This window comes from Lissotriton helveticus, chromosome 8 (genome assembly GCF_964261635.1).
Source record: "Lissotriton helveticus chromosome 8, aLisHel1.1, whole genome shotgun sequence".
NCBI lineage: Eukaryota > Metazoa > Chordata > Amphibia > Caudata > Salamandridae > Lissotriton > Lissotriton helveticus.
In genome coordinates, this window is record NC_136069.1 from 1,060,102,764 (window position 1) to 1,060,130,397 (window position 27,634).

Consider the following 27,634-nt stretch of genomic DNA (forward strand, 5'->3'; position numbering starts at 1 on the left):
ACACCACACTCAGAGGAGCATCGGCTTCACATCGCGAGGTCTGCTTATCTCCCTCTATGCGGACGACATTACAATTTACATGATGGAACCAGAGTCGAATTTCGATCCGCTGATGAGGGAGGTGCTCCGATATAGCGGCCTCACTGGGATTAACATTAACTGGTCGAAATCGACCATGTTGCCGCTAACTGATAGCACAGTGAAGTGCCACACTGAATTTCCGATAGACTGGGCCGTAGAACAAGTCAAATACTTAGGCATTAGAGTGAGCCGCACTGTTCATGACATCTGGCTCTCCAATTTTGGAGTGGCGATGGACTGGCTAGAGGGCAAAGTCAAGAAATGGAAGACGCTTCCGCTTTCACTGACGGGGCGCATAGCTATCGCCAAAATGGTGGTGGTTCCCAAATTCCTGTACCTATTCGTAAACATACCTCTGCCATTAACAATGGCGTTTTTCAACAGGCTCCGATCTGCGGCCATAGAATTAGTCTGGGCAGGTCGGCAACCCAGAGTGGCCTGGAACCTCCTGACTCTCCCATTCCGGCAAGGTGGATTAGCTGCGCCGGACTTTGAGTTGTATGCGTATAGTGCACAAGCCCAGTATCTTTACTACTAGCACCATCCGATCCCATACCAACCTCACGTAGCCATTGAGATAGACGTGGCGGCCCCATTCCCCATACGGTCGGCGGCGTACAAAAAATATAAGAGACCGCATGAGGACGTTGACACAGTCGAGATGGTCCGATGGGCATGGGCGGGTATAGCAAAACGAGCGGGAGTCAGCGACATGTATGCCCCGAGTATGCCGCTGGACGGCAACCCCCTGCTGGAACCACTTACAGACGCGGCAGTGGTCCGCAGAGCAAGCGAGAGAGGTCTGAAGGTGGCCGAGGACCTCTACCCGGATGACACTTTTATAGAGATACAGGACATGACTGTCTCCACGATCCCGACGGCTACGGAGCTCCTACTATATTACCAGCTGCGGGCGGCGTGCAAGCGTAGGTACCCGGGCTTCCCAGAGGCACCGCCGACACTAGCGGCTTTGGAGGATGTTCTTTCAAATGCCTCTTCACACAAATTGATAACGAGGATCTACAGAGCCACACAGAACACGGCACCTGTCCCGCATACAGACTCTAGGATGGCCTGGGAGCGAGAGGCGGGTATACAAATATCGGAAAAACAATGGACGTTTTGTTGCACGCAACTAGAACACCTATCCCCAAATTACAGACTCAGGCTCATACACTTCAATTATCTCCACAGAACGTACCGAACGCCCTTGCAGCTGGTGAGAATGGGACTAGCAGCCGACTCTTCCTGCTGGAGATGTGGGGAGAGGGAGGCAACATTTTTTCATTTGTCTTGGGTGTGTGGCCCGGTAGGTGCATACTGGGAGAATGTGTTTCGCACCATAGGATTGATGGTGCATGTCCCTTTGGGTCCTGACCCATTGCTAGGTCTTCTGGGTTTTGTGCTGCCGGTGCCGAGCGCGTCCAGAAAGCTAGTGGCGATGTTACTCCTGCTTGCCAAGCGGCAAATAGCGCTTAAATGGAAACAAAAGTCCCCGCCTACGATATCTGGTTGGCTAAAATCTGCTGTGTACTGTAAAAATCAGTTGTTAGCGTATGGGGAAATGATGCCACTCCGCTCTAGGCCTGCTGATATCTGGCAACCACTGGTGGACTGGCTGGCCCACTCGGGAGGAGACGAGAGTGACTGAAGGCAGTAAGGTGGGAACCCACGGGGGGGGAGTGGGAGGGGTGAGGAGAATGGCTTCATGCAGACTACCAGGGACTGCTGGTCGCGAGACCTGGGATAATTTAATGAACGCTGATTGGTTTGACCTGTGACAATCTCTCACGTTGGTTTATGTTAGATGTTATAAGTATATACTGTCTTACCTGAGCATAAAATGTACACATATGGATGACTTGCTCTTTGCAGGATGAAACATGTGCTGCCTGCCTCCGGGTTGTTGGCTAAATAGCGGTGTACATCTTACGAATACGAATGAAGGTTTTTGAAAATTAAAAAAAAAAAAAAAAAAAAAAAAAAAAACTTAAACTGCTACTTTCTATTCCCGCCCACGTATTAGGCTTAGGTCAGGTACACCGGGGTAGGCGTAGTTAGAAACACCAGTTGAGTACGATTAGTCAAATGTATATGTGTATGTATCTATTTTATCCATTTTAAACCACCTTATGGCTTAGAAACCATATAAATGTTTTTACAGTATTATTTTATACTTCTGCTTTTATTGTATGCACTTTACTTAACCATAAGTATTGCGATAATATCGATCCATTTCTCTTGTATGAGAAAAGAGACTGATCAATAAATAACATCTTTTATTGAACACGCCCGTCTCTTCCTTTTCTCTACAATCTGGTGAGACTAAGAATGCACGTACTGACTGAGTAAAATAAGTTGTCTTTTGTTTTCACACGACTCTAGAGATACACTCTTGATTAGGGGAGAGCAAAGTTGTCATGTTCTATGGTTGTCAGAAACTAAATCCCTTCTTGTCTATCCAGGGAGGTTCAACTCCTCCTTGCCTATTCGAGAAAGTTTCTAGTGAACTCTGAGCTAGCTGGCAAACCCAAAACTTTAAGTCTAATATCGACAATAGAAGACCTAGTTAACGTCTGGTCTAGGCCTATACTATTGAAGGTATTATTCCAATGCGCAGAGCCTATTGGGATAATAGGAACTACACTACACTACCTGGCAGAAACAGCTGCTGCAGGCAAACCACAAACAATACACAGCAATGGGGCAGTAGTCCTACTCCAGTTTCTCCAGCTCTTCTCCTTGGCAAAGGTTCCTCTTGATTACAGAAGCAGTGTAAATCTCTGGGGTTTTAGGTCTAATACTTATAACCCAAAATGTCTTTGTTCTCTTTGTGCAAGGGTCTGGAGCCTAGTGTGGTAAATAAATAAATAATACCTCTATTTTTGACTGGATATAACAATAACAGATAGCTCAATAAATAAGAGTCAAGATTCGAGGTAGTAGGAGTTTGCAGGTTTAATACAGCATAAAGGACAGGAACAGGACAACCTGCACGGGCAAGATCTGGGATGGCTAGCAACTTTTAATAACAGTGCACAAGCATATATACTAAAACAATTGCATTACAGTACATGCAGTAGGTGTAGCAGTGGGTGGGGTTCGTAGCAGTTCGCGAAAGATAAGGGTGAAAGTAGGTGTAACAGGAGGCGTGTACATAGACATGTGATGTAAACGTAACAGAATATGTCATAAATGGGGCGGAAACATGGAGGGGGCTACCTGAGGAGCCGGGACCTCTAACCTAGTGGTGCGCGCAAACTGGCAATGACGTGTGACTAGGGAGAAGCTGGGGGCTATGACTTCTGCGCTAGGAGCAGAGACTGAAGTCTGGAGAGTCAGAGCGACATGTACCTAAACACTATCTAGTATCTGATGTTTAGAGAACATGTTGATAGAATCCAAAAGTTATCAGGGTAAAGGCTAACAGACACTAAGACTGGTGCATGCATTATTCTACATGTAGTGTGTGTTGAGGAATATTAAATGACCATTAATACAGTATTTCTCTTACATGGAGACGTAAAGGCTAGACGATGACTGAAACTATTGATGCGATTCAGTAGCTTAGGAATGTAGGGAAGGAGAGCTGGACTGATAACTAGAATCATAACATACTCTTGGCAGACTGGCAGGCAGAGCCAGGCCGAGCCGGGCACTGTGAGGCAGGAAGTAAGTGAAGGGTCAGGGATACAGGTGGGGGCTGTATCGCTCCTCAGCGAGGGTTCAGAAGACAGGAGCTGAATCTGAGTCCGGGCCCTTTTGAGGCCTAGAAACGGGGACTTTTCAATGAAATAACGTGCACACTGAGAAACGTGGCAACATAGCTTTACATAGGCTCAATACTCGTAGCTTTCACGAGAACTGGAAACTGGCATACTAGAGATGGACACAACTATAATTGCGTCTTTAATCGATCATGGGGGATACATATGCATATTAATCATGCACATACAACATAGGATGGGGGACACGTAGGAACACAGAACATGGCAAAATTTACTTTTCCACATTCCCTCCTTGTCACTACGTTTCCATCAGGAAACATCAATATTCATGATACCATCTATCATTTCATACAGTATCATTTGCTCGTCTCGAATTTTCTTGGAACGGGACTTAGGACTAGGAATACAAGAGGTAGCACAAATGCCGCAAATCGCAGGGCCACATTGTATACAGAGGCAGCAACTGAATATGATCGCTACTGCAATACCTAGAAATGACAATACTTTCCATCCCCAGGCAGAAATTATACTCCAAAACCAACCGGACCATGTCCAGGTGCCTGGATTCTGGTGTAACTGATGGGCAATTTTATGAAGTCTGGTTATAGCTGAATAAACAGACGGCGCGTTATTAGGAATGAAAATGCAGCAACTAGATCCGATGACTCTACATGCTCCTCCTCTATCGGCCAGTATGACGTCAAGAACGAGACGATTTTGGAGCACGACAAATCTCATAGCAGATTGCTCTTCGGTTAAGTTACCTAGAGCAGAGGCAGTCTCATTCACTACTGCTTCAAGGGTTCTGGTCAATCTACGTATTAACTTACTATTCTGGATAGGTCCTATAAAGAAAAAGAATCCTTTATTGAAATCTGTATACTGTTCTAGAGCAGTTTCAGTTTGATCGACAATCGGGGACTCGATCTCCCTTCTATGTCTAATGTGTACTAGATGTGTGTTTCTGTGATAATCAGATGGGGCTAGGAAAACTGGTGGCAGTAGGAAGGCAATGTAACAGGTTCCCTCCCAATCGAGGGGCAGACGAACATATGCGGTCTGACCACAAACAAAATAAGAATGACGTGAAGCTTTGAAAATAGATTTCCCACTGTCACTATACTCGACAATAGTAGTACAATCACTATGTCCTACATGTACGGAACCATTATTTCTGACACATAATTCGCCTTTGACTGGTAGTACTGAAATAGCAGGTAAGTCTGGAGTAGGATCAGACTGAACATTCAGGACAATGAAATTCGAAGAATAATTACCTAAATTATAAACTTCATTTTCTAGATCTAACCCTGTTCTGTGGGGAAGACCTTGCTTGTCTGGAAAACATGTACTATTCAGAAGGGACATATCATTTGAAGATGACGTTAACATGGACCAGGCTCCACATGAGCCATTATGTGAAAACGGATAAGGAAACAGTGGCAGAACTCCCTTCGGTGTCTGGAAAGGGGGGAGTCGACCACACACCCAACAATTAGTGGCATTGCTGGTCTGGTGTGAATAATGTAACATGCGGATAAATGAATTGTTGCGCATAGCAAGACGATAGGATAGTTCGTGAGGAGGCAGATCACTAAACGTGTGCTCTACTGTAGCATTAGAATACTTATTTACATGAGAAATTGGAAAACATAAATGAAATGCATAGCTCGTGCAGGTAACCATCAGGCTGAGAAACAATATAAAACTTAGAAAAACGATACATCGGATTGAGTTTTGACTAACTCTCTCACTATGGGGGTCTATTTCATACATGTCAGATACCTGTCTAACCGTTTCACCTAGGGGAGGACTTAGACAATTAAACTGGCTGACTTATTTTACTAGACCGTAACTTCTTTTTATACTCCTGCTGCGGAGTTTCCTCTAACAGGGGAGGCTTGGTATCAATGTCTTTTGCGGGACAGTCCTTGAGAATAGTATTTTGGCAGTCTTTAGGTAAAATGCAATCCTTGGCAAAAGTTTTAGGTTTTAGTCCATGAAATTTCTTGACGTGAGACAGATGGACCCACCCCTTACGGCCCTCCAACTTCACGGCCGTACGGGTGGTCAGAAGGACTTGCTTTGGTTCCTTCCAGCGAGGCTCCAGCGGACTTGAACGATCAAAATTGCGGACGAGGACCAAGCTTCCTGGAACGATTTCATGCGGTTTCACCTCGGTATTGTCTGGAAATGCGGCGGCAACCTGTGAACGACAAGAGTGGAGGGCAGACATCAAGGAAGCTAGGTAATCTGTCAGCATATTACTGGAAACATCTGTAATACTTCGGGGTCTGGGTGTACCCCACATATTTGGGGGGCGGCCGAATACGACCTCATACGGGGACAGACCTGATCTGGAATGTGCGACCATGCGCATATAAAACAGAGCGACTGGCAGGGCAACTAACCAGTCTACACCTTTTTCTTGACAGATTTTGGCAATGCGGATTTTCAAGGTTTGATTATGTCTCTCTACGAGACCGGCTGCTTCTGGATGGCGTACACAATGGAACTTCCACTGGTACCCTAACAACAGGGAAACGTGCTTCATCAGTTCAGATGAGAATGGCTGGCCGTTATCAGAATATACGACCCTTGGGAGTCCATAGCGGGGGAAGAACTGCTTGGCAGTGGTCGCGGCTGTGTAATCTGGGACTGGATATGCTTCTGTCCACCTGGACAAGGCACATACAACTACAAGGACATACTTGAAACCTCGACATCGCTCCATCTGAATATAATCCATCTGGAGGACTTCAAAAGGGTGGTCAGGGGGTTGGAATCCACCTTGTTCCACCGGGACACTTTTACCTGGATTGAACTGGCAACATATCATACAGGTACGGACTTTATGCTTGGCTGCAGTTCGTAAATGCTTGTTAAACCAAATGTTCTGGATACTGTCTAACATGGCTTTTTCTCCTAAGTGTGCTGGACTATGTGCGGTATTGATAATGACTTGAACCATTGAGTCGGGGAGAAACCATGTGGCTCTACCCTTCGTCAACCATCCCTGATCTGTCTGGACCCCTCCTTGTTCGGACCATTTCTTAATTTCTTCGGGAGTAGCATGTAACTGGATATCTATGACATCTTGAGTAGGGTCCTTAACTGTCATACAAGTAGTCTGTTCTAGAGTGGATGTCGATGTCTTGTTAACTGGTATGTCTGGTGTCTGTGCTGTAAGCTTGGCTGTTCGATCTGCTAGATCATTACCTTGAGAAATAATGTCAGTAACTTTCGTATGTGCTTTGCATTTCATGATAGCGATAGCTGTCGGTAAATGTATTGCATCTAACAGAGCTTGAATAAGGAGACCATGCTGAATCTTGGTTCCATGAGAAGTCATGAAACCTCTCTCCTGCCAGAGCACTCCGAAGTCGTGTACAACTCCGAATGCGTAGCGTGAATCTGTGTAAATATTAACTGTCAGGTTCTTGGCGTGTATGCAGGCTTGAGTCAGAGCAACTAGCTCTGCTGCTTGAGCAGACAGGGTGTCAATACGATGTGTTTCAATAACTTCAGTGTCAGTAGTCACTGCATACGCGGCTACTAGTTCTCCTGTACTCGTTCTCATACATGAACCATCCACATAAAGTGTCAGGTCGGGATCTGGTAATGGAATATCTGTCAGATCTTGTCTCGGCTTAGTCATAGTGTTAACAACTTCCACACAATCATGTGTGGCAGGATTTGAAGTAACTGACGGTAACAGTGTAGCAGGATTTAAAACGTTGCAGCGTCTGATTTCTATGTGTGGCTGGAACAGTGTCAGTTCATAACCTGTCAAACGTGCAATTGTCAAGTGCTGAGTCTGTGTTCGGTTTAAAAGAACTTCCACGGAGTGTGGAACTTGTACTGTCAAGGAATGTCCTAATACTATGGAATCACTTTGTCTGATAGCTAGTGCTGTAGCTGCAACTGACTTGAGGCACGCAGGCAGAGCCTGGGCTACTGGATCTAGTGTGCTCGAAAAATAAGCACAGGGCTTGTACTGTCCGGCTTGATCTTGTGTGAGAACAGATAATGCTGTACCATTACGTTCTGTGACAAAAAGTGTAAAAGGCTTACTGTAGTTTGGTGTAGCTAGAACGGGAGCTTGGCATAAAGCTTTCTTTAATTCATTCAAACTAAGTGTATGTTCAGATGTCCAAGGGAGGACAGTCGATACGGCTGCCTCCTGTGTCGTTAACTGTATCAGTGGTTTGGCTAGAAATGCATACTGAGGAATCCATTGTCTGCAATAAGAAGTGAGGCCGATAAAAGCACGTACCTCCTTCTGGGTCTTGGGCTGAGGAAGACTCGCTATTAACTGGATACGATCGGGTGTCAACTGCCTACCCCACTTGGACAGTAAGTGGCCTAAGTAGATCACTTGCTGGACACAGAATTGAAGCTTCGAAGGGGACACCTTGTGCCCCATCTCGGCTAGGAAGTACAAAACTGTAAGTGATGCTCGCTCGCAGTCACGTTCAGAACGGGCTGTGATCAGTAGATCATCGACATACTGGAGCAGGGCAGTGTCAGTTGGCATGTGAATATTGTCTAGTTGTCTCTTAAGTGCTTGACTGTAAATACTAGGACTTTCTGTGAAACCTTGAGGAGCTCGTGTGAATTTATAGCTCCTTCCATTTAAACAAAAACCGAAAAGGTACTGGCTGTCTGGATGAATGGGGACACTGAAAAATGCGTTTTTGAGGTTTATGACTGTGAAAAATGTAGCCTCAGAATCAATGGCTGTCAATAGAGATGAGATATCTGGAACAACTGGGTACTGGGGAATGATACATTTATTGAGTTCTCGAAGATCAATCACTAATCGATATACTGGGGGTGCATTTGGATCAGTACGTTTCATGACTGGAATGATAGGAGAATTACATACATTGGAGTCAGTTTCTACAACTACTCCTTGAGCCATAAGCTCGTCAATAATTTTGGATAAGGCTGCTACAGCCTCAGGTGGCAATCTGTACTGTCTGATTCTTGGCAGGACTATACCTTGCTTGAGAGTCACACGATGGGGTGTGATTTGCATGAAACCAACATCAGTTGGACCTTGCGCCCATAGATGCTGCGGAACATTAGACAATCTTGGATCAAAATCTCGTAAAACATAGTGACCCTTGAAGTCACGTAAAAACAAACGTATCCCCTCTGGGGAACAGCAAATAACTGCACCTAATTCTTTCAATGTCTTTATACCTAACAAATTTTCTGGACAAGACTTCGTAAGCAATAGATCAGTAGTTCGGGACAATGGACCAACTTCTAGAGTAACTGGTTTTGATATCTCGTTTACAATAGGCTTTCCTGAAAATCCAAGGGAAACATTTCTAGAGCCTGAGAGCGGAGCCCCTGGAACCTCGTCGTGACTAATGGTAGTCCTACTTGCCCCTGTATCAATCAGAAACTTTCTGTCTTTCCCTAATACTTGACTGTGAACATAGGGACCTTCTTGATCTACAGGGATCTCGATGAGAGGCAAGCCTATCTCCCTCTCTAGGCTGTTTCATGAATACGCTTGATACTCTGGATACTCTGTCTGTGCATACTGGTACATTTGCTGTGTAACATGCTGCGCTGCAGCAATAGGCTGCGGTGCTGGAACTGTCTGTTGTGCATTCTGTGGCTGAGAAGTCTGTGAAACTTGTTCTTGTCTAGGCGGACGTGGTCTTTCTTTAGTTTTACCAGTGGCTATATTGTGTTTCAGAACTGCACACTCGTTTATAAAATGACCTGGCTGTTTACAATAATTGCATGTCCCTTTAACGGGAGCTGCAGGATGACTGGCTTGATTCGGACCCCTCTTCTGACTGTCTTGTGGAACAGATTGTGCAACTAGTACTTTCATTTTCGTGTCTTTCATACGTCTTCTCTCGTGTTCTTGCTCTTCTCTGATTCTATTCTGGTGATACTGGAGCATCTGGAGCATTTGTGACGGGGTACTAGCTTGCCATGTACTTTCGACTTTCAAAACTCGATTTTTAACTTGTGGACTTGAATTCTCGACTAGTTTAGTAACAAAAAGATGAGGGTATGACTCGCTACTCGTCTTCAAACCACTGTTTATTATGAAACATTTCTCAAATCTGGAATAAAAATCACTAGTGTCTTCGTCTTGTTTCTGTTTACAGGCTGAGATTGCATCCAAGTCTTCCTTTTTAGTGGCTAATAATCTAGGCAAAACTTGTATCAATAATTCTGGTAATTCTTTACATTTCTCTCCAAGACCGGTACCTGGTACTCGTATCTTATCTTCAGCTTCTAGAGCTGTCCAATCGATCTTTTTCTCTCCCACCTCCCAATCTTTTTCCTTGAGTTTTTCGTATACCCCTGCGGGCAACAGGACTTTTAACATTTTAATAATATCTGGATACGTGTATTCTCCCATACGGAGTATGTCTTTTAATTCTCGGTGGAACCCTGCTGGATCTTTGTCGTGACAGGGAATTAATTTCTTCATCTCTAAGAGTTCCATCTTGGTAACTGGGGTGTAAACAAATACTCGTTGCATTTCACCATCTGGTTTCCTAACTGGGTGTACTTCTCGTAACGGATGCTGTCTGTCTATGTAAAACGGTTTACTTTCTGGAGGTGAGACATGAACAAAATGCGGGTTCAAAAACGTTCTGTATTTGTGGCGCTGTTCTAGAATGACACTAATTAAATCGGTACCTAAACCTTTCCATCTATACTGGAGTAACTCGTTCAGGACATCATGTAACGGACCTGGATCAGAATGTTGACCCTCATACAGCGTAATGAGGTGCTGGATCATATACATACCCACCAGTCGCTGCTCGGCTGGGGGCAGTTTCAGAAACATTTGTGCCACTATTTCGTCTGGAAAAGTGGTAGAATCAGTAATCCATCGGACTGCTGATCGGGCTAGTTCTTGTTCATGCATGGTACTAAGTTCACTATAACCGATTCGTGATTTCAGAATGTGATCGGTAGCTTGAAATACTTGTTCTAGAGAACCTTGTTCTGGTGCTGGAAGATGAACAGTTTTCTTGTGTTCTAGGCGTAAATGTCGGTCTAGAATTCTAGATTTACCTACATACGCTATTCTGGCGGTATTCTCGTCGTCTACCTCTTCAGTAGAAGAGTCATTTTCTTTCTCGCTTACGTGTGCTTCTTTGCGTTGTTCGTGTAACCTTATTATTTCTTTACATATTTTCTTGTACATACTCTCTATACTATTGAGTGTCTTGTGCTTACCCTCGGCTATATTATCACTCCACTTTGTCAGAATTTTCATTTCGGTCGGATCTTTAGTCGGGGAATCTTGTTCCCTAATCAAACAATTGATCAGAAACTTTAATAGCATAAACTGGATCTCAGATTTCCTGAGAGACATGACTTCAGCAATACTTTCTGGATCTTGTCCTGTACGAATGAAACGATACATTCTGTCTAGATCTTCTTTCATATTCGGTAGGGTGACCAAATACTCGGACACCTGCCTTATACGTACGGAATATATAACCATACTATCCTCGCCTGGGACTGGATCATAACAGCATTCAGTAAGAAGTCGCCTGATTTCTGCAATAGTCTTATATTTGGGCGTACGCTGTAACGCACGTTCATGTAACTCGACTGCCCCTAAATGTCTATTTGGCGGCGGGGTACCAGGAGGACCTCCTCCCGCGGCCCCTATACTGGAATCGTCGACTGATACTCTTCGTGCTGGCAGAGTGACTGAAGTAGCGGGAATTTGTACTACGGGCTGGACCGGGGGTACCGTAACAGGTACTGCAACAGGTGCCCCGGTGGCTGGAAGACCATGAATTACATTATTTACAGGAGCTGGCAGAACAGGATTTGCATATTCTGGGACTGTGTCGTCCAAATAGGACGAGAGAAAAATATCAGCTGCGGTCGGTTTGTGACGTAGCTTGGTCGGAACTAAGGGTGGCGGAAAATTACATGGTGCTTCCGGGGTCGCTTTTGGCAAGCCCTCGGCAAGAAGAGGATACATACCCTTAATGAGGGCATTCCTCTGTCTGTCTGACTGTTCGGCTTTAACTCGTTCACCTATTTCGATTAATTCCCTTTCTTGGGCTCTTTCTAAGGATTCTCTACTTAATTCTGACTTTCTGATTTCTTTTTCGGTTCTTTTATGAGATTCTTTGCGCCATAACTCGATGGCATCTTTCTGTGACTGTCTGGCTTTCTTTTTCCATAATACTTCTTCTACTCGCATGATGCACTCGGCATCCCATGTACCCGATACGGGCCATCTGTACTTTTCTTCTAACTGTTTGGTGTACTCCACCCATAAATCTAGATATAATATGGCACTTATGCCATGCTTTTGATACATAAAATGACCTGGACTGTCCCTAGGCGGGACAGGAACTGCTTCTTCTAACAGACCTTTCCTAGTTTTTAACTGACGTAATTTGGAAAACAAAGGCATGACTGAACTGTAGTCTAGACACAATACAATACACAATGAACACGATAATTACACCACTTTCATACCACGACATTGAAATACATAAATGACATTTAAATTAACAGTTTTGACAAAATACTACCTGGAATACTGAAAACTGAATACATGAATTTCTCGAGAACAGAACGGACTAGAACAGAAACTAGATGCACTGCTAAAACAGTACGAAACTTACCGGTCTCATAAAGAGACACGTCAGGACCCGCATCCACCTAAGTGGACACTTCGTGTTGGATCTGTGTACCCAAACCCACGGACCAGAGACAATGCAATTGACCCTGTCTAGATACTACCCCAGCAACGGTACTCACCGGGCAGCAAGAACGGAAGGCCTCGGACTGGACTGGACTGCTACGACGCCGGACGGACGAACTTCGGACTTCTGTTACGGGTGGGCCTCCGGATACCTCGGACCTTGGACTCTCGGCTTGGGCTCTGGTCGGGACTCGCTGCGTTCCTCCACCGCCTCGTCTGGATGCTGGACCGCAACCTCCGTCTCCTCCGTGGGCCTGAGGGATACTTGAAGCAGAAATATCTGCCACTGCGCAGGATGGTTCCGTCACGACTGCAGAGGATCAGGGGGCTTGCGTGGCTTCTCCGGCGCGTGGAGAAAGGGCAAGTCCCTATTCGGGCGCCATTATGTGGTAAATAAATAAATAATACCTCTATTTTTGACTGGATATAACAAAAACAGATAGCTCAATAAATAAGAGTCAAGATTCGAGGTAGTAGGAGTTTGCAGGTTTAATACAGCATAAAGGACAGGAACAGGACAACCTGCACGGGCAAGATCTGGGATGGCTAGCAACTTTTAATAACAGTGCACAAGCATATATACTAAAACAATTGCATTACAGTACATGCAGTAGGTGTAGCAGTGGGTGGGGTTCGTAGCAGTTCGCGAAAGATAAGGGTGAAAGTAGGTGTAACAGGAGGCGTGTACATAGACATGTGATGTAAACGTAACAGAATATGTCATAAATGGGGCGGAAACATGGAGGGGGCTACCTGAGGAGCCGGGACCTCTAACCTAGTGGTGCGCGCAAACTGGCAATGACGTGTGACTAGGGAGAAGCTGGGGGCTATGACTTCTGCGCTAGGAGCAGAGACTGAAGTCTGGAGAGTCAGAGCGACATGTACCTAAACACTATCTAGTATCTGATGTTTAGAGAACATGTTGATAGAATCCAAAAGTTATCAGGGTAAAGGCTAACAGACACTAAGACTGGTGCATGCATTATTCTACATGTAGTGTGTGTTGAGGAATATTAAATGACCATTAATACAGTATTTCTCTTACATGGAGACGTAAAGGCTAGACGATGACTGAAACTATTGATGCGATTCAGTAGCTTAGGAATGTAGGGAAGGAGAGCTGGACTGATAACTAGAATCATAACATACTCTTGGCAGACTGGCAGGCAGAGCCAGGCCGAGCCGGGCACTGTGAGGCAGGAAGTAAGTGAAGGGTCAGGGATACAGGTGGGGGCTGTATCGCTCCTCAGCGAGGGTTCAGAAGACAGGAGCTGAATCTGAGTCCGGGCCCTTTTGAGGCCTAGAAACGGGGACTTTTCAATGAAATAACGTGCACACTGAGAAACGTGGCAACGTAGCTTTACATAGGCTCAATACTCGTAGCTTTCACGAGAACTGGAAACTGGCATACTAGAGATGGACACAACTATAATTGCGTCTTTAATCGATCATGGGGGATACATATGCATATTAATCATGCACATACAACATAGGATGGGGGACACGTAGGGACACAGAACATGGCAAAATTTACTTTTCCACACTAGTCGAAACCAGTTCTGTACTCACTGGTGCAGTATGACCACAGGGGGGTGGAGACAACATTGTGTAAGGGAGGCATGCCCTATTCAGGTGCAAGCCTAATCTGCAGTTGATTGGGATTGTCTGTATAATGGTCAGTAAAGTATTCAATCAAAAACATAAACCATATGATGTAGGGTGTACCTTATATAAATAAATATATGCAATTCGACTCTATTTGAGTGAATAATCTGCCCCATAGATGCTGGCAAAGGGCAAACTAGCTGCGGAAAGAGAGGGATTCAGTGGGGAAACAATCCTGTGACCTACCCCGCTCTGCAACCCTGGAGGGCCTGCATGCCATTTGTGGATACATATGCACGTGGGGAGCATGTATGCTGGACCTTAGATACGCTCCCAGTCCCTCCTTGTTGTTTGTCTAATCAGATCTGCCTCACTATAAAATTAAAACATGTGTTATAATATTTCTCTTTAAAAATACCATATTTAAGAGATATTTGGGCACATGTCAACAGCTGCCTAACAGCTATTTTTCAGAGGCACTGCCTTTGCTAAGTCAATGGAGTCCAGCCTTTCATTGCTGAAGTTCCCAGAGGGTCAGTGTTTTTTGCACCCAAAGCAGTTTCCACCTGGTGGCAGCCAGGTTTAAAACCTTTGACAGCAGGACTGGCATGCCATGACAGTATGGTGGACCTGTCAGCAGTTATTTCATTTTCTGAAGACAACCCCCCAATGCAGGAGTTTGTCTGCTTTTCCTGTTTTCTACCTTCATGGTGTACATGTTGTAGCTGAACAAGAAGGAAGCTGACTGATATGGTGTCAGAAATGATACCCTATGTTCAGGGGCGTTGCTTAGTAAGATTCGGGGGTGGGGAGGTGAAAGCAAATTTACCAACTAAAAAACAGAATGCCGAAGGCTGGAGGGATGACCAAGGTTTGGGATACACTGTTCCCATGAGGAACAGGCTCAATACTTATTTTCATCAGGTAGACCTATGTCTAAACTCCTAAATTCAATTAAACATTTTTTTTACAAGTTAAAATATTTTAGTCAAACGATGATGACGAGAAAAAATAACAAATGCATACAAGACCCAACTATGGGCCCCAGGCCCAACTCTCAAGCTAAGAATGCATTTATATGGGGGAGTGTCACACCCAAACACCCCACTGAGGCTGTGCCCCAGCCTATGTTGGGCATCCCTTTCAATGTCTTTCTAAATGAGCCTGCATTTGTGGATTTGAAATACAATAACAACATAGACAAAGCCAATAGTTTTGGCCTATGCACCCTTCACTATCACACCAAGAATAGATTCAACATGGTTAACACCAGTGCAAGCATCGTTCCTATACATACAATTTATGGCACAGACAGCATTAGTGTTTGTTTTCATTACTCAAATGGAAGAGGTGCATTAAGTTAATTGTGGGGGTAGACTTCTCACACACAACACACACACACACACACACACTCATCAGGTATGGCCTAGACAGAAGCATGGATGCTTCATTTACACAAGGAAAACATCTATCTCAGACAATGGTAGTGTAAGTTTCCCTCAGACAGAACAGGTGTGACACAGCAACAGAACAAGGTTCTCTCACACATACAAAACTGATACAATATGTGCACTGCTAATGTAACTTTCCATGCGTAGAACAGGTATCGCATGATTTCTCGAATTCATATACACTTACACAAATACATATGCACAGTGCAGCACTAGCTGCAGAAGTGCAATATTTTCTTTTGTAGTGTGGATGAACAAAGCAGACAAGATGTTCACACACATATACATACATACATAGAAACATACACGGGAATGCACATTCTCTGTGCATTGCTCTAAGTATAACTCATTGAGTTTCAGCAGTTATGGTTTTTAGATGCATCATAATTTTTTCAACAGGCAAATAAATTTACCTGTTGAAAAACAAGTTCCATTGACATCAGAAACGTACTCAGAGCTGGTTAAATGGAGGGTATAGGCCTTCCCAACAAAAAAAAGTACTACTGCGTAGCACAACTAACAGCTATTAACCAATAGGTCCATCTGACGGAGGGGGAGCCGGCATACAGGATAAACAGAGATAACATGCGATCAGGGGGTTATCTTGGAGCCATCTATGGGGGTTCAGAAGGCACGCCTCCTCCCAGCCCTACTGCGACTAAACTAGCCTTCTGGCACACCCCAATTCATGATATGGGGTGGAGGGACAAACTCACGCAGGCCAAACCTTACTGGATACAGCACAGTTGAGCCCCCTGGTGACACAAAGGGTATTCGATAAGTTGGACTTAATTGGTCTGTCAAGGGTGGATGATCTGTGGAAGCAGTGGGATGTAATTCAATTTTTCGGAGGTGAAAAAAAATTACAAGCTGGTACCCACTGAGACCTATAGATATTTACAAATCCGACATGCTCTTCAAAAGGCGATCCCTAGGGGTGAAGACCTCCCTGAGTCCTCCCTACTTGAGGAACGGTTACTAGATGAATACATGCTGAGAAAGGCGATCTCGCTTACCTATTGCAAATTGATAAATAACTCTCCTGATCCTTTGACCAAGCTGTGGACAAGGTGGGAGCGACACATAGGGGACTTGGAGGATGGAGAGCGGTATAAGGCCCTGGCTGAGCCTAGGGAGGTGGCCATACATTCAAGATTTTGCTTGGTACATTTCAAAATTCTTCACCGCAGTTATTCTGCATGTACTACACTGGTTAAAATGGGTAAATTAGATAATGCTCTGTGTCCCAGTAAGTGTGGTCAGGAGGGCATGTTTTTCCATGTGATGTGGAGCTGGCCAGTGCTCCAACAGAACTGGGGCAGGGTGCTTGCTTGCCTAAATAATGTTGTGGGAAGTGATTTGGCACTGTAAACCAAGAGATGACTCCTAAATGGGCTGAAACCGACCTCAATCATATGGATCAGCTTTGGCCCACATTGGGACTGATGGTGGCCAAGCAAATCCTAGCCGGCATGTGGAGATCTGAATTAAGTCCAAGTTTGGGAGACTGGAAGAGAGACATGTATTGGTGCAAGCTGGCTGACAGGTGGTCTATGCGGGGGGGGGACGGGGACGGGGGGATCTGTCCAAACAAATGGACTAAATATTGGGAAAGTGGGATGCTTTCAGGGGGAGCTCTGTGAATCTCTGGTGAATACTAAATATGATATGCCTTAATACTGAAGGTTTGGATCTTACTGCTGATCTGTGTATTGTTGGTACAATAGTTAAATGTCGATATGTCGCTATCATGATGGGCTTTGTCAGTGGATGCAGCTGTCTTTACATTACGATCAAGAATGTTTAAGGTCATCACAGTTTTCTTTGTTTAACCTTTCAATAAAAAGAAATTAAAAAAAGATCTATTGTAATCACACAGAAGGTGAGAACACAGATGCATCTTTAATCAGCCTCTTAATTTAAGCACGTTGTATTCTGATCAATGTCGTTCTGCATTACTGATTTGACTCTTACTACATGCCCCGTTTTGATTTGTTTGCAGGTGTGTGGAAGTCTTTTATATTTACTTCAGTGCCGGCCGTGTGGAGGAGCCTTATGTCAGCATTACCAAGAAGAAGCAACTGCCCAAAGATGGTCTTTCACATGAGGTTGAGAAGGAAATTGGTCAGGCTGAAGGCAAATTGTACACTCACAGGTCTGCTTTCAGTAGGGCCTCTGTGATTCAAGCTTTCCTGGGCTCTGCTCCGCAACTGACTCTACAGTTGTACGTATGCGTGCTGCAGTGGGACATAACAGTGGCGAGGGGTATGTAGGATTTTTACTACAGTATAGCATGTAAACTTCTATTTACCCAACCTATCTTTAAAAATATTGAATGCCCTTGAGTAATGTTTGCTTATCAGCACCCTAAATGGTAAATATATTGATGCTTAACACTGCCTAGTTGTCCAATGTGAATTCATTTCCAGAACTATCAACCAGTTTAACTCCAGTTCTTGAAAGCTAAATAGATGTGTGGTATTATCAAAGTGGGATTTGTAATGGAGACCGTTTTAAAGGTCTGGTTGTTGCATGATTTTCATCAGGTTACATTAGTATCTGGATTGATATCTGGCTGTGTTTCTGTCTAGTCCTCTTTCTATTGTTCATCACCAACATAATGTGTCAAATGTGCCTAATGACATATTATGGTGAGAGAACATGGAAGAATTTAAGGTAAGGTGCTAGACAACCTTTTTTAAGAATTGTCTGACAACATCCCTCGTAACTATGGGCCATATATAAAGAATTTAGGGATTGCAATTTCCTAATTGGGAGTCTTTGCAAATTGCAATTCCTAATGAGCAAAAAGTTCCACCATATATGTGTAAGGGTGCCAGACTCCCTTCCAACACAAATTTGGAGCCATCAAACATTGCCTTTTATCAAGAAGGGGTCATGATTTTGTATACATTGTCCCTGTGTTGAGCACATATAGATCAATTAGCTGCCCTAAAACACATATTCAATCATGTTTCATCTGCGATTTTGACTCTCTCAACTAAGCATATAGTTATGCTTAACAAGATGATACAGATTAAATATATTCCTTTTTGTATAAAGTAGGGATTCTAATTGAGTCTTGTTCCCTACTTGCCACTTCTTTCATGGTGCTAGTGTCCTCCCAATGGAAGAGTTAGGTTAGACGAAAACTGTCTTGTGTAAGATTAAACAGCTCTACACTAGTCTCTATTCAACAGCTAGTCATCTACAAAAATATCACCTGACAATGGAAGATCGTGGGCCTTCTATCCCAAAAACCCAACATTTATTGTGTGATTAATAATTTAATCAAATAATTAATTGGGGTGTAGGAGCAGGGTAGTATGACCTTGACAACCATGGTAATATGTCTTTCAATGACACATTTGCCATTTCCTTTATCTTAGGAAACCTCACAGTTTGTGTTAATAGGCACAGCTTTTGCCATAAGATTGGGTATGGTGCATAGCATAAAGCCATATTGAGAAGTTGCTCATATGCTTGATAAATGTAGTCTCTGGCCTGCTACAGTGATGTTAATGTGACTAATGAACGTGGCAACTGTGATCAGTTCTAAGGGGTTCTCCAAGGGATCTCTCTGAAACCTCATTCTAAAAGTCTCTTCTACCTTTTCCTAGCATGTTGTCAGGATCAGAGTTTTTTGTACTGCATATTGCAGATGATGGATGGACCTTGACACCAAAGGATGACATGTTTATCATTGGCAAGCTGTACTTCAAAGACCAAATGACGACAGTTGCTTTTTAGACAAAACCATGCTTACCCAATACGTGATCAATCTATGATTGACATAAGATTGCTACCAGGATCTGGCTGTCACTACTGGCAGATAAGTCCATGGCCCAGACCTGTGGTTGACCTTGACTTCATGATGAACAGCTTTAAAAGTTTCTTCACGGAACTGGTGGTGAGCCAATCAAACCACAACTCACCCTCAAAAAATTGCAGATAAGCAGCTACTGATACATTTTAATCAGCAGAACAGGCCTCTCATGTTTATCTGCCTGCCAACGTTCTAATACAATTCTCAGAGCATTCTCCTCAGCAGAACTTTCTTAAAAATGGCATTGAAGTGTAATTCAACTTAATAATAATATTCAACCACTTCTGTATTATTGTTTTTCCATCAACAACCCAAAATGAATTTTATAATATGTGTGAGGGGGATGCCAACACCCAGATTCAAGCATAACAATTGTGCCAATTAGTGCATGTGTTAATTAGCAGCCCAAAGGAACATAGGTAGAAAGATAATATAATTAGTGATCATCATTGTTTTATATTCTTTAGCACTGTGTCAGCTGTTTGACTATTTTTGTACACAGCCCACAAAAGTATTCATGTGATTATGAGTTGTTGAAGAACTATGCTTATTATAGCCTATCAAAGAGAAGGAGTAGTTTCTGTCCTGTAACTCCAGTTCTGTAGTAGGGGTATCTCTGTTATAGTCATAATCTAGTGAATAGTCCCGCCCATGTGCGTGGACCCCGGAGCAATCAAAAAGAATCTCTTACAGTGTCAAAAAATGCAGAAAAGCATAGACACTTAAGAGAGAATTTAAAGACAGATAATGCAGCCTAAAAAAGGCTACACTGCCCAGTACTTCAACTAGAAATTCCACCATAAAATCCGCAAAACAGCAAAAGCCTGTACAGATTTCCATTGATTTAACAGCAAACTCCCTCAGGAATGATAGAGAGAAGAACCTGGACAGACAAGCCCCATAGGCTGCCATTATGTGGCTCAAAACAGGATACTGTGCCTTTAAGAGAATCTTCCAGAACCTTCTCCCAGTATCCCAGAATGCACAGCAGGTCCAACTTACTTTCAGTTCTTTTTGAAGGCGTAACACGCCAGACCTGTAGCATTCCGTACATGAATATCTCGCTCCACCGGGGAGGAGGGCGGGCGCTTATGACTATAACAGAGATACCCCTACTACAGAACTGGAGTTACAGGACAGAAAGTACTCCTTCTGTAGTAGGGGATCTCTGTGTATAGTCATAATCTAGTGAATAGAATGGCAAGCCCATCCCCACACCAAAGCGGTGGTGGAGAAAAGAGAATCAACACCACTATTGCGCGAACAGATTTCGCAGCGAAGCCTGTCCAACCTGAGCATCTGCCCTAGCATCAGAGTCCAGGCAGTAATGCTTAGCAAAAGTATGAACCGACTTCCAAGTGGCCGCCTTGCAAATTTTTGCAATCAGGACATTACGGAGCAATGCTGTCGTGGCAGCCTTGCCCCTGGTGGAATGAGCCTTAGGCTTACCTCCTAAGGTCTTATTAGCTTTTTGGTAACACAGCTGTATGCAGGACACAATCCGCCTAGAGATAGACTGCTTAGAGGTCGCAAGACCCGTCCTGACAGATCCATAATTGATGAACAATTGGTCTGACCTACAAGTATCCCTGGTTTTATCCAGATAAAATTTCAGCACCCTCCTAACATCCAGGGAATGCAAAGACCTTTCCGCTGGAGATGAATGATTCTGAAAGAACGTAGGTAAAGAGATAGTCTGATTGATATGAAAATCAGAAACAACCTTGGGAAGAAACTTAGGGTGAGTACGCATAACAACCTTAGCAGCACGAAATACAGTATAAGGTTCTTGGCAACACAACGCCTGAATTTCACTCACCCTGCGGGCCGATGTAATGGCCACGAGGAACGCCGCCTTCCAGGACAGGTGCTGCAACGAAGCCTTATGAATAGGTTCAAAAGGCTCCTTCATCAACCTGGACAGCACCACATTCAAGTCCCATGAAGGCGAAGGAAGCCTGACAGGAGGGAACACTTTCTTCAAGCCTTCCAAAAAATCTTTGATCACAGGGATCTGAAAGAATGAAGTCTGTGAAGGGCATTTCCTGTAGGCAGTCAAAGCAGCCAGATGAACCTTAATGGAATGGACATTAAGGCCAGACTGCGCCAGATGTAGCAGATATGGAAGGATGACATCTTCCTTGCATGTCGTAGGGTCATAGTTCTTAGACTTGCACCATATGCAAAACCTCTTCCACTTGTAAGCATAAGAAGTCCTAGTGGAAGGTCGCTTAGCCTCCTTCAGTATGTCCATACAATCCTCTGGGAGATTCAGATGGCCATATTGCACTATTTCAGGAGCCATGCCGCCAAACTCAAAGACGAGAGGTTGGGGTGCACCATCCGCCCCCCGAACTTCGTGAGAAGGTCCGGCCTGCACGGCAGCTTCATGTGAGGAAGGAGAGACCGGTGAAGTAGGTCCGTGAACCACCACTGTCTGGGCCATTCCGGGGCAATCAGAATCATCTTCGCCCTGGATTGGGAGAGCTTGATGAGAACCGCTGGAATCAGGGGAATGGGTGGAAAAGCGTACAGAAAGCTGTTCGACCAGTTGATCCATAACGCGTTCCCCAGTGTCCCCGGCTGGTAGTACCTGGAGGCGAAGTCTCGGAATTTGCTGTTTTCGGCGGTGGCGAACAGATCTATGTCTGGAGTGCCCCACCTTGCGAAGACTTCTCCTAGTACTTCGTCGTTTATGACCCATTCGTGGTTTTCCTGAATCAGTCTGCTCAGCTCGTCTGCCTGAACATTCTGCACACCTGGCAGATGAGTGGCCGTTATCGAGAGTCCTCGAGCCAGAAGCCAATGCCAGATCGCCTGCGCCTCCTGAGACAGAGTGCGTGATCTCGAGCCCCCCTGCTTGTTGAGGTAATACATCGTGGTCGTATTGTCCGTCTGTACAAGCAGAGAGTTGGTCCGGAAGGACGGTTGAAAAGCCTTCAGCGCCAAGTGAACAGCCAGGAGTTCCAGGAAATTGATGTGGTACGTGGACTCCGACGGGGACCACGTCCCTTGAATCTGTAGGTCTTCGGAGTGCGCTCCCCAGCCTTGGAGAGAAGCATCCGTCACGATAGTCTGAGTGGGAATGTCCTTGTGGAAGGGAACCCCTCTGAGGAGATTCTCCGCTGAACACCACCACTTCAGAGACTGAAGAGCATGCAGAGACAGTCGTATCTTGTCGTCCCAAGATCCTCTCCTCTGGTCCCACTGATCTTCCAAGCACTCCTGCAGCGGTCTCATGTGCAGCCGCGCATGCGGTGTCAGGAAGATGCAAGAGGCCATCGATCCCAGCAGAGAAGACACAGTCCTCACTGTCATGGATGGAGTGGACATGAGAGCCTGAGCCTTCCGAAGGAGTGATAAACGTCGCTCTTCCGAAGGAGACACGCTTGCTGACAGCGTATCGATGGAGGCTCCCAAGTACTGGATGCACTGGACCGGAGTCGGGACAGACTTGGACATGTTGATGTGCAACCCCAGCTTGTTCAAGAGAACGCACGTCTTCTGGAAGTGTGCTCGAGCTTCCGAGAAGGAGGAGGCCTTGATCAACCAATCGTCCAGGTACGGGTAGACAAACACCTTGTTCTTCCTCAGGTGTGCCGCTACCACTGCCATGCACTTCGAGAACGTCCGGGGCGCAGACTTCAGCCCGAACGGAAGTACCGTGTACTGAAAGTGATTGGTGCCGACTTGAAATCGCAGGAACTTCCTGTGTTTGTGTGCAATGGGCACATGGAAGTACGCATCCTGTAGGTCTATGGCACAAAGCCAGTCTCCCCGCTGCAGCTGAGGATAAATCTGATGCAACGACAGCATGCAAAACTTTTCTCTGCGAATCCATTTGTTTGCCTGTGGCAAGTCCAGAATGGGCCTGAACTCGTTCTTGTCCTTTTTTCGGACCAGAAAGAACCGGGAGTACAGACCTCTTCCTCTTTGAGACAGAGGTACATCTTCTATCGCCCTTTTCCTTAGAAGGATGTCGGCCTCCGCCTGGAGCTCGCGCAGTTGATACTGCGAGCTGACCGGAGGAATCGATGGAGGAGGGCTGATGAACCGAAGACTGTATCCATTGCAAACAATATTCAGCACCCACTTGTCCTGAGTAATTTTTCTCCACTCTGCCAGAAAAAATTGAACGCTTCCCCCCACCGGAGCGGGTAACGGACGAAGGGGAAGTAACCGCTCAGGGGCGAGACCCAGCCGGGCCCTTGTTCGCGGTAGAGGACTGCTGTCCACCTCTACCCCTCTGACGTTTCTGGAAGGGTCTTCTGTATTGCTGCTGTTGTTGCTGCTGCTGTTGTTGCCCAGAAGACTGTCCCCTTCCTCTACCCTGCGACCCGAACCGTCGTTGGAACTGGCGGTAGGGTTTCTTTTCTTTTGGCTTCTCCAAGCCCACAGCCGTCAGGGTTTCAGCCTCGGCCTTCATCCTGGCCATTTCGTCATCTGCGTGTTTCCCGAAGAGGGTGTCGCCGGAAAATGGCAGATTTGCCACTCGTTGTTGCGCTTCAGGCTTGAGCGACGTCAGCCGGAGCCAAGCATGGCGTCTCTGATTGATACCGTGGCAGTATCCATGCGCGGCCAGCAGGGAGATATCCGCCCCGGCGCTGATGGCCTGGTTCGAAACCAGCATCCCTTCCTGGACGATCTCCATGAAGTCCTCTTTCCTGTCTCGCGGGACAAGGTCCGCAAACTGTTCCATGGAATCCCACAGTGCACAGTCGTATCGCCCCAACAACGCCGAGTCGTCCAGCTGAGTCAATCCAGTGACTCTCCTTATCCGGAGGCACAGTGGAGGACGGGGAGGTAGCATGTAGTTTCCGAGCCGCCGTCACAATCACCGAATCAGGCACTGTGTCCTTCCGTAAAAAGGCCGGGTCCGACTCTGGAGCCCTGTACTTCTTGACAAGCCTGGAGAGAGCAGCTTTCACCACCGCCGGCGTAAGGAAGAGCTGTTCAGCAGGCTCGACCAGTCCTGGCACCAAAGGCAGTAGGGGGCGAGACAGGTGCTTCGTGTGTAAAGTCTCGAAGATCACAGAAGTTGTGGGCGTAGGGGCCGTCACCTTGATCCCCAACTTCGCAGCCCCTCTCAGGAGAACCTCCTGGAACGTGCCAATGTCATCTATCGGAGACACCCTCGTCTCCGGTGAATCCGACAATGTAGGTGAATATGAACGGGTCCCAGAGGCCGAACAGGACCTGGACCTATGCCTCCTATGGCGATGTCTGGATCTCGAGGAGGAACCGTGTCCACTCCTAGATCTGTCTCTCCTCCCGGAGCGTGACCTCGATCTCCTGGGCCTGGGACGCTCCGCCGGTTTCCCCGGGTCGGACGGCTTGGGCTTAGGAGGAACCTTCGACTTAGGAGTCTTCTTCGGAGGTGTCGGAAGTCTGGGCATCGACACCGATCTTGGTGGAACCGGAGGAGGAGCACCCGGCACCGGGGCCTGCGGTCCTGACGGAAGAGCAGGTAGAGGAGGCAATGGAGGAGGGGTCGAAGCCCTCGGAGGAGGACCTCTAGGCAAAGGAGGAGGCGGCTTAACAGTCTTCCTCGGGATATACACCTCCGAGTACGCCGTTCCCGGCAAGCCACCATCCTGTCCTGACTGAGGGGAGCCCCCCACAGTCCTCGGCCTGTCCTTACGACCCCCTGACGTCGAAGACCGGTGTTCAGACGTCGACCGTGGGTCCTTCGACGTCGAGCGGCCCTTCGGCGTCGACCGTTTCACACGCCTCGGCGTCGACCGGCTTCTATGCCTCGACGTCGACCCCGACCAGATGGACGATCCTCTAAACCTCGACGACGGGCGCTGACGCCTCGACGGCGACCTCGACCGCCTCGACGACGACCTCTTCTATCGCCTCGACGTCGACCTAGAGCGCCTCGACGTCGACTTCTTCAGCGCCGGAGACCTCTTCCGCCTCGACGGCGACCTCGCCTTCCTCGACGACAGCCTCGACGATGAGGATCCCCTCGACGACGACGATGACCTCGCCCTCGACGGCGAACGGCGGTGTCGCCTCGACGGCGAGCGCCGACACCGGGCCCTCCGATGCCGTCCACTCGACGCCGACGAAGAAATCGACACCGGGTTCGACGGCGGCCTGTGTAGGTCCCTCGACGTCGACGGGCGACGTTTTCTCAACCCAGAGCCCTGGGGAGACTGGGAACTGGCCGTGGACCTTCCTCTCGACGTCGTGGTCAGAGCAACCGACCCAGATGGAGACCTTGGACGTTTGCTGGACTTCCTGCCCCTGGGGAGCCCCCCAGAGGCCTCAGCATGGGCAGTAGAAGCCCCTCCAGACCCACCTCGAGCCTTCAGTCTTCTTTCTTCAAGTCCCTGAAGTCTGATCTTCCTCCTGTCCTTCAGGGTCCTGCCAGAGAAGCCTCTACAGATCACACACTCCTCTGGGATGTGGGAAGAGGGAAGGCAGAGGATACAGACCTCATGGGGGTCTGACTTGGCCTTCTTCCTGGAGCACTCCGGGCATTTGTCAAATAATGCAGGCATTATGGACAACAAAAGAGTGCAGAAACCAAGAAGAAAGACACCAAAGTACTTTAAAAGTACACAAAATCGAATTTAGTGAAAAAACACCAACAAAACCCTTGAAAAGGGAGAGCTCAATGCTCCAGGGTCCTGCTTGCAGGAGCCGGAAAAAAGAACTGAAAGTAAGTTGGACCTGCTGTGCATTCTCGGATACTGGGAGAAGGTTCTGGAAGATTCTCTTAAAGGCACAGTATCCTGTTTTGAGCCACATAATGGCAGCCTATGGGGCTTGTCTGTCCAGGTTCTTCTCTCTATCATTCCTGAGGGAGTTTGCTGTTAAAGCAATGGAAATCTGTACAGGCTTTTGCTGTTTTGTGGATTTTATGGTGGAATTTCTAGTTGAAGTACTGGACAGTGTAGCCTTTTTTAGGCTGCATTATCTGTCTTTAAATTCTCTCTTAAGTGTCTATGCTTTTCTGCATTTTTTGACACTGTAAGAGATTATTTTTGATTGCTCCGGGGTCCACGCACATGGGCGGGACTATTCACTAGATTATGACTATACACAGAGATCCCCTACTACAGAAGAAGAATATCAGACAGCTAACCAATGTTTCGCCCATGTAGGCACACAGTATGGGACACTTTCAAGGCTGGAGTAAAGTATTGTAGGAGTCGGAATAGCCTTGGTCCTGTAGAGGAAGATCCAACTATTGACAAGCTTGTGGATGTGGGTGACTGAGAGTTACTGGCTGAGTGCTGAAGCTGTCAGATGCAAACCATCAGTGAGGGTGCTTGTCATCGTTCAAAAAATCTTCTTAACAAAACCTATGTGTCTCATCTATCCCAAACGGACACAGGCACAACAGATTTGTCGATGAGTGATAGTCCTGTGATTAGGTGTTCAGCGCACTGCTGGATATCTGGAAACCTGGTGTGGAGGATCATTTGACAGTGCAGCAGGCTGTGGCTTTTATTGTGAGAGAAAGCTAAATGTAGATGGCTTTGGTGCACTTGACCTGTCAGGGGTGTTGGAAGAGGGCCTAAGGAGGGCCAGTCATACCTGCAAACAGAATGTCCAGGCAAGGTCAGGCAACATTTCAGCATAGAGCATGTCACATTTGTATGCAAAACTATTGAGAATGAAACTATCTTTCAACAAGAATATTATGTCAAAAATAATGTAAAAAGAAATATTGTTTTACACACTTTGTTGTAACCTATCAAAATCTTGTGTCAAAAATATAATTTAAAGGAATATTGTCATAAAAAGATAAGCATTTTGAAATAAGCATATATAAATGGTATTTGTAATGTATTTAAAATATGTAAGTACAACATATTAATATAATTAGCAATTATTTTAAATATTAATGTAAATGAAAATTTAAATTCATACAAATACATATATAAATATTTATGCTTTAAAATATATAAAAAAAAGAAATGTGAAAAACAACATTACATTTTTTAAATGAAACGTATAAATATTTGTATATATATATATATATATATATATATATACACATATATATATTTAATTGACATCAAACTTAATTTTTAAACAAGTAACACCAATCACATATGATTTGAACACAAAACTTACAATGGATTTAAAAAAATCATGGAAACATTAAATAAAGAAACACAAACTAATTACTAAATAATCTAACAAAACAACACCAGAAAAAGTTTTGAGTGGTTACATTTACTATACCCACTCCAATCTA

The 27,634-nt window shown here is 45.6% G+C and overlaps 1 protein-coding gene across 1 annotated transcript in view; it reads left to right on the top strand.

Moving 5' to 3' along the window:
- Positions 1–27,634, top strand: part of XK (X-linked Kx blood group antigen, Kell and VPS13A binding protein) — a 92,634-nt gene that overhangs the window by 26,151 nt on the left and 38,849 nt on the right. The window contains exon 2 of the mRNA XM_078658938.1: positions 17,593–17,855. Within this exon, the coding sequence (XP_078515064.1) occupies positions 17,593–17,855 (263 nt within the window). The remainder of the gene's footprint in view (positions 1–17,592; positions 17,856–27,634) is intronic.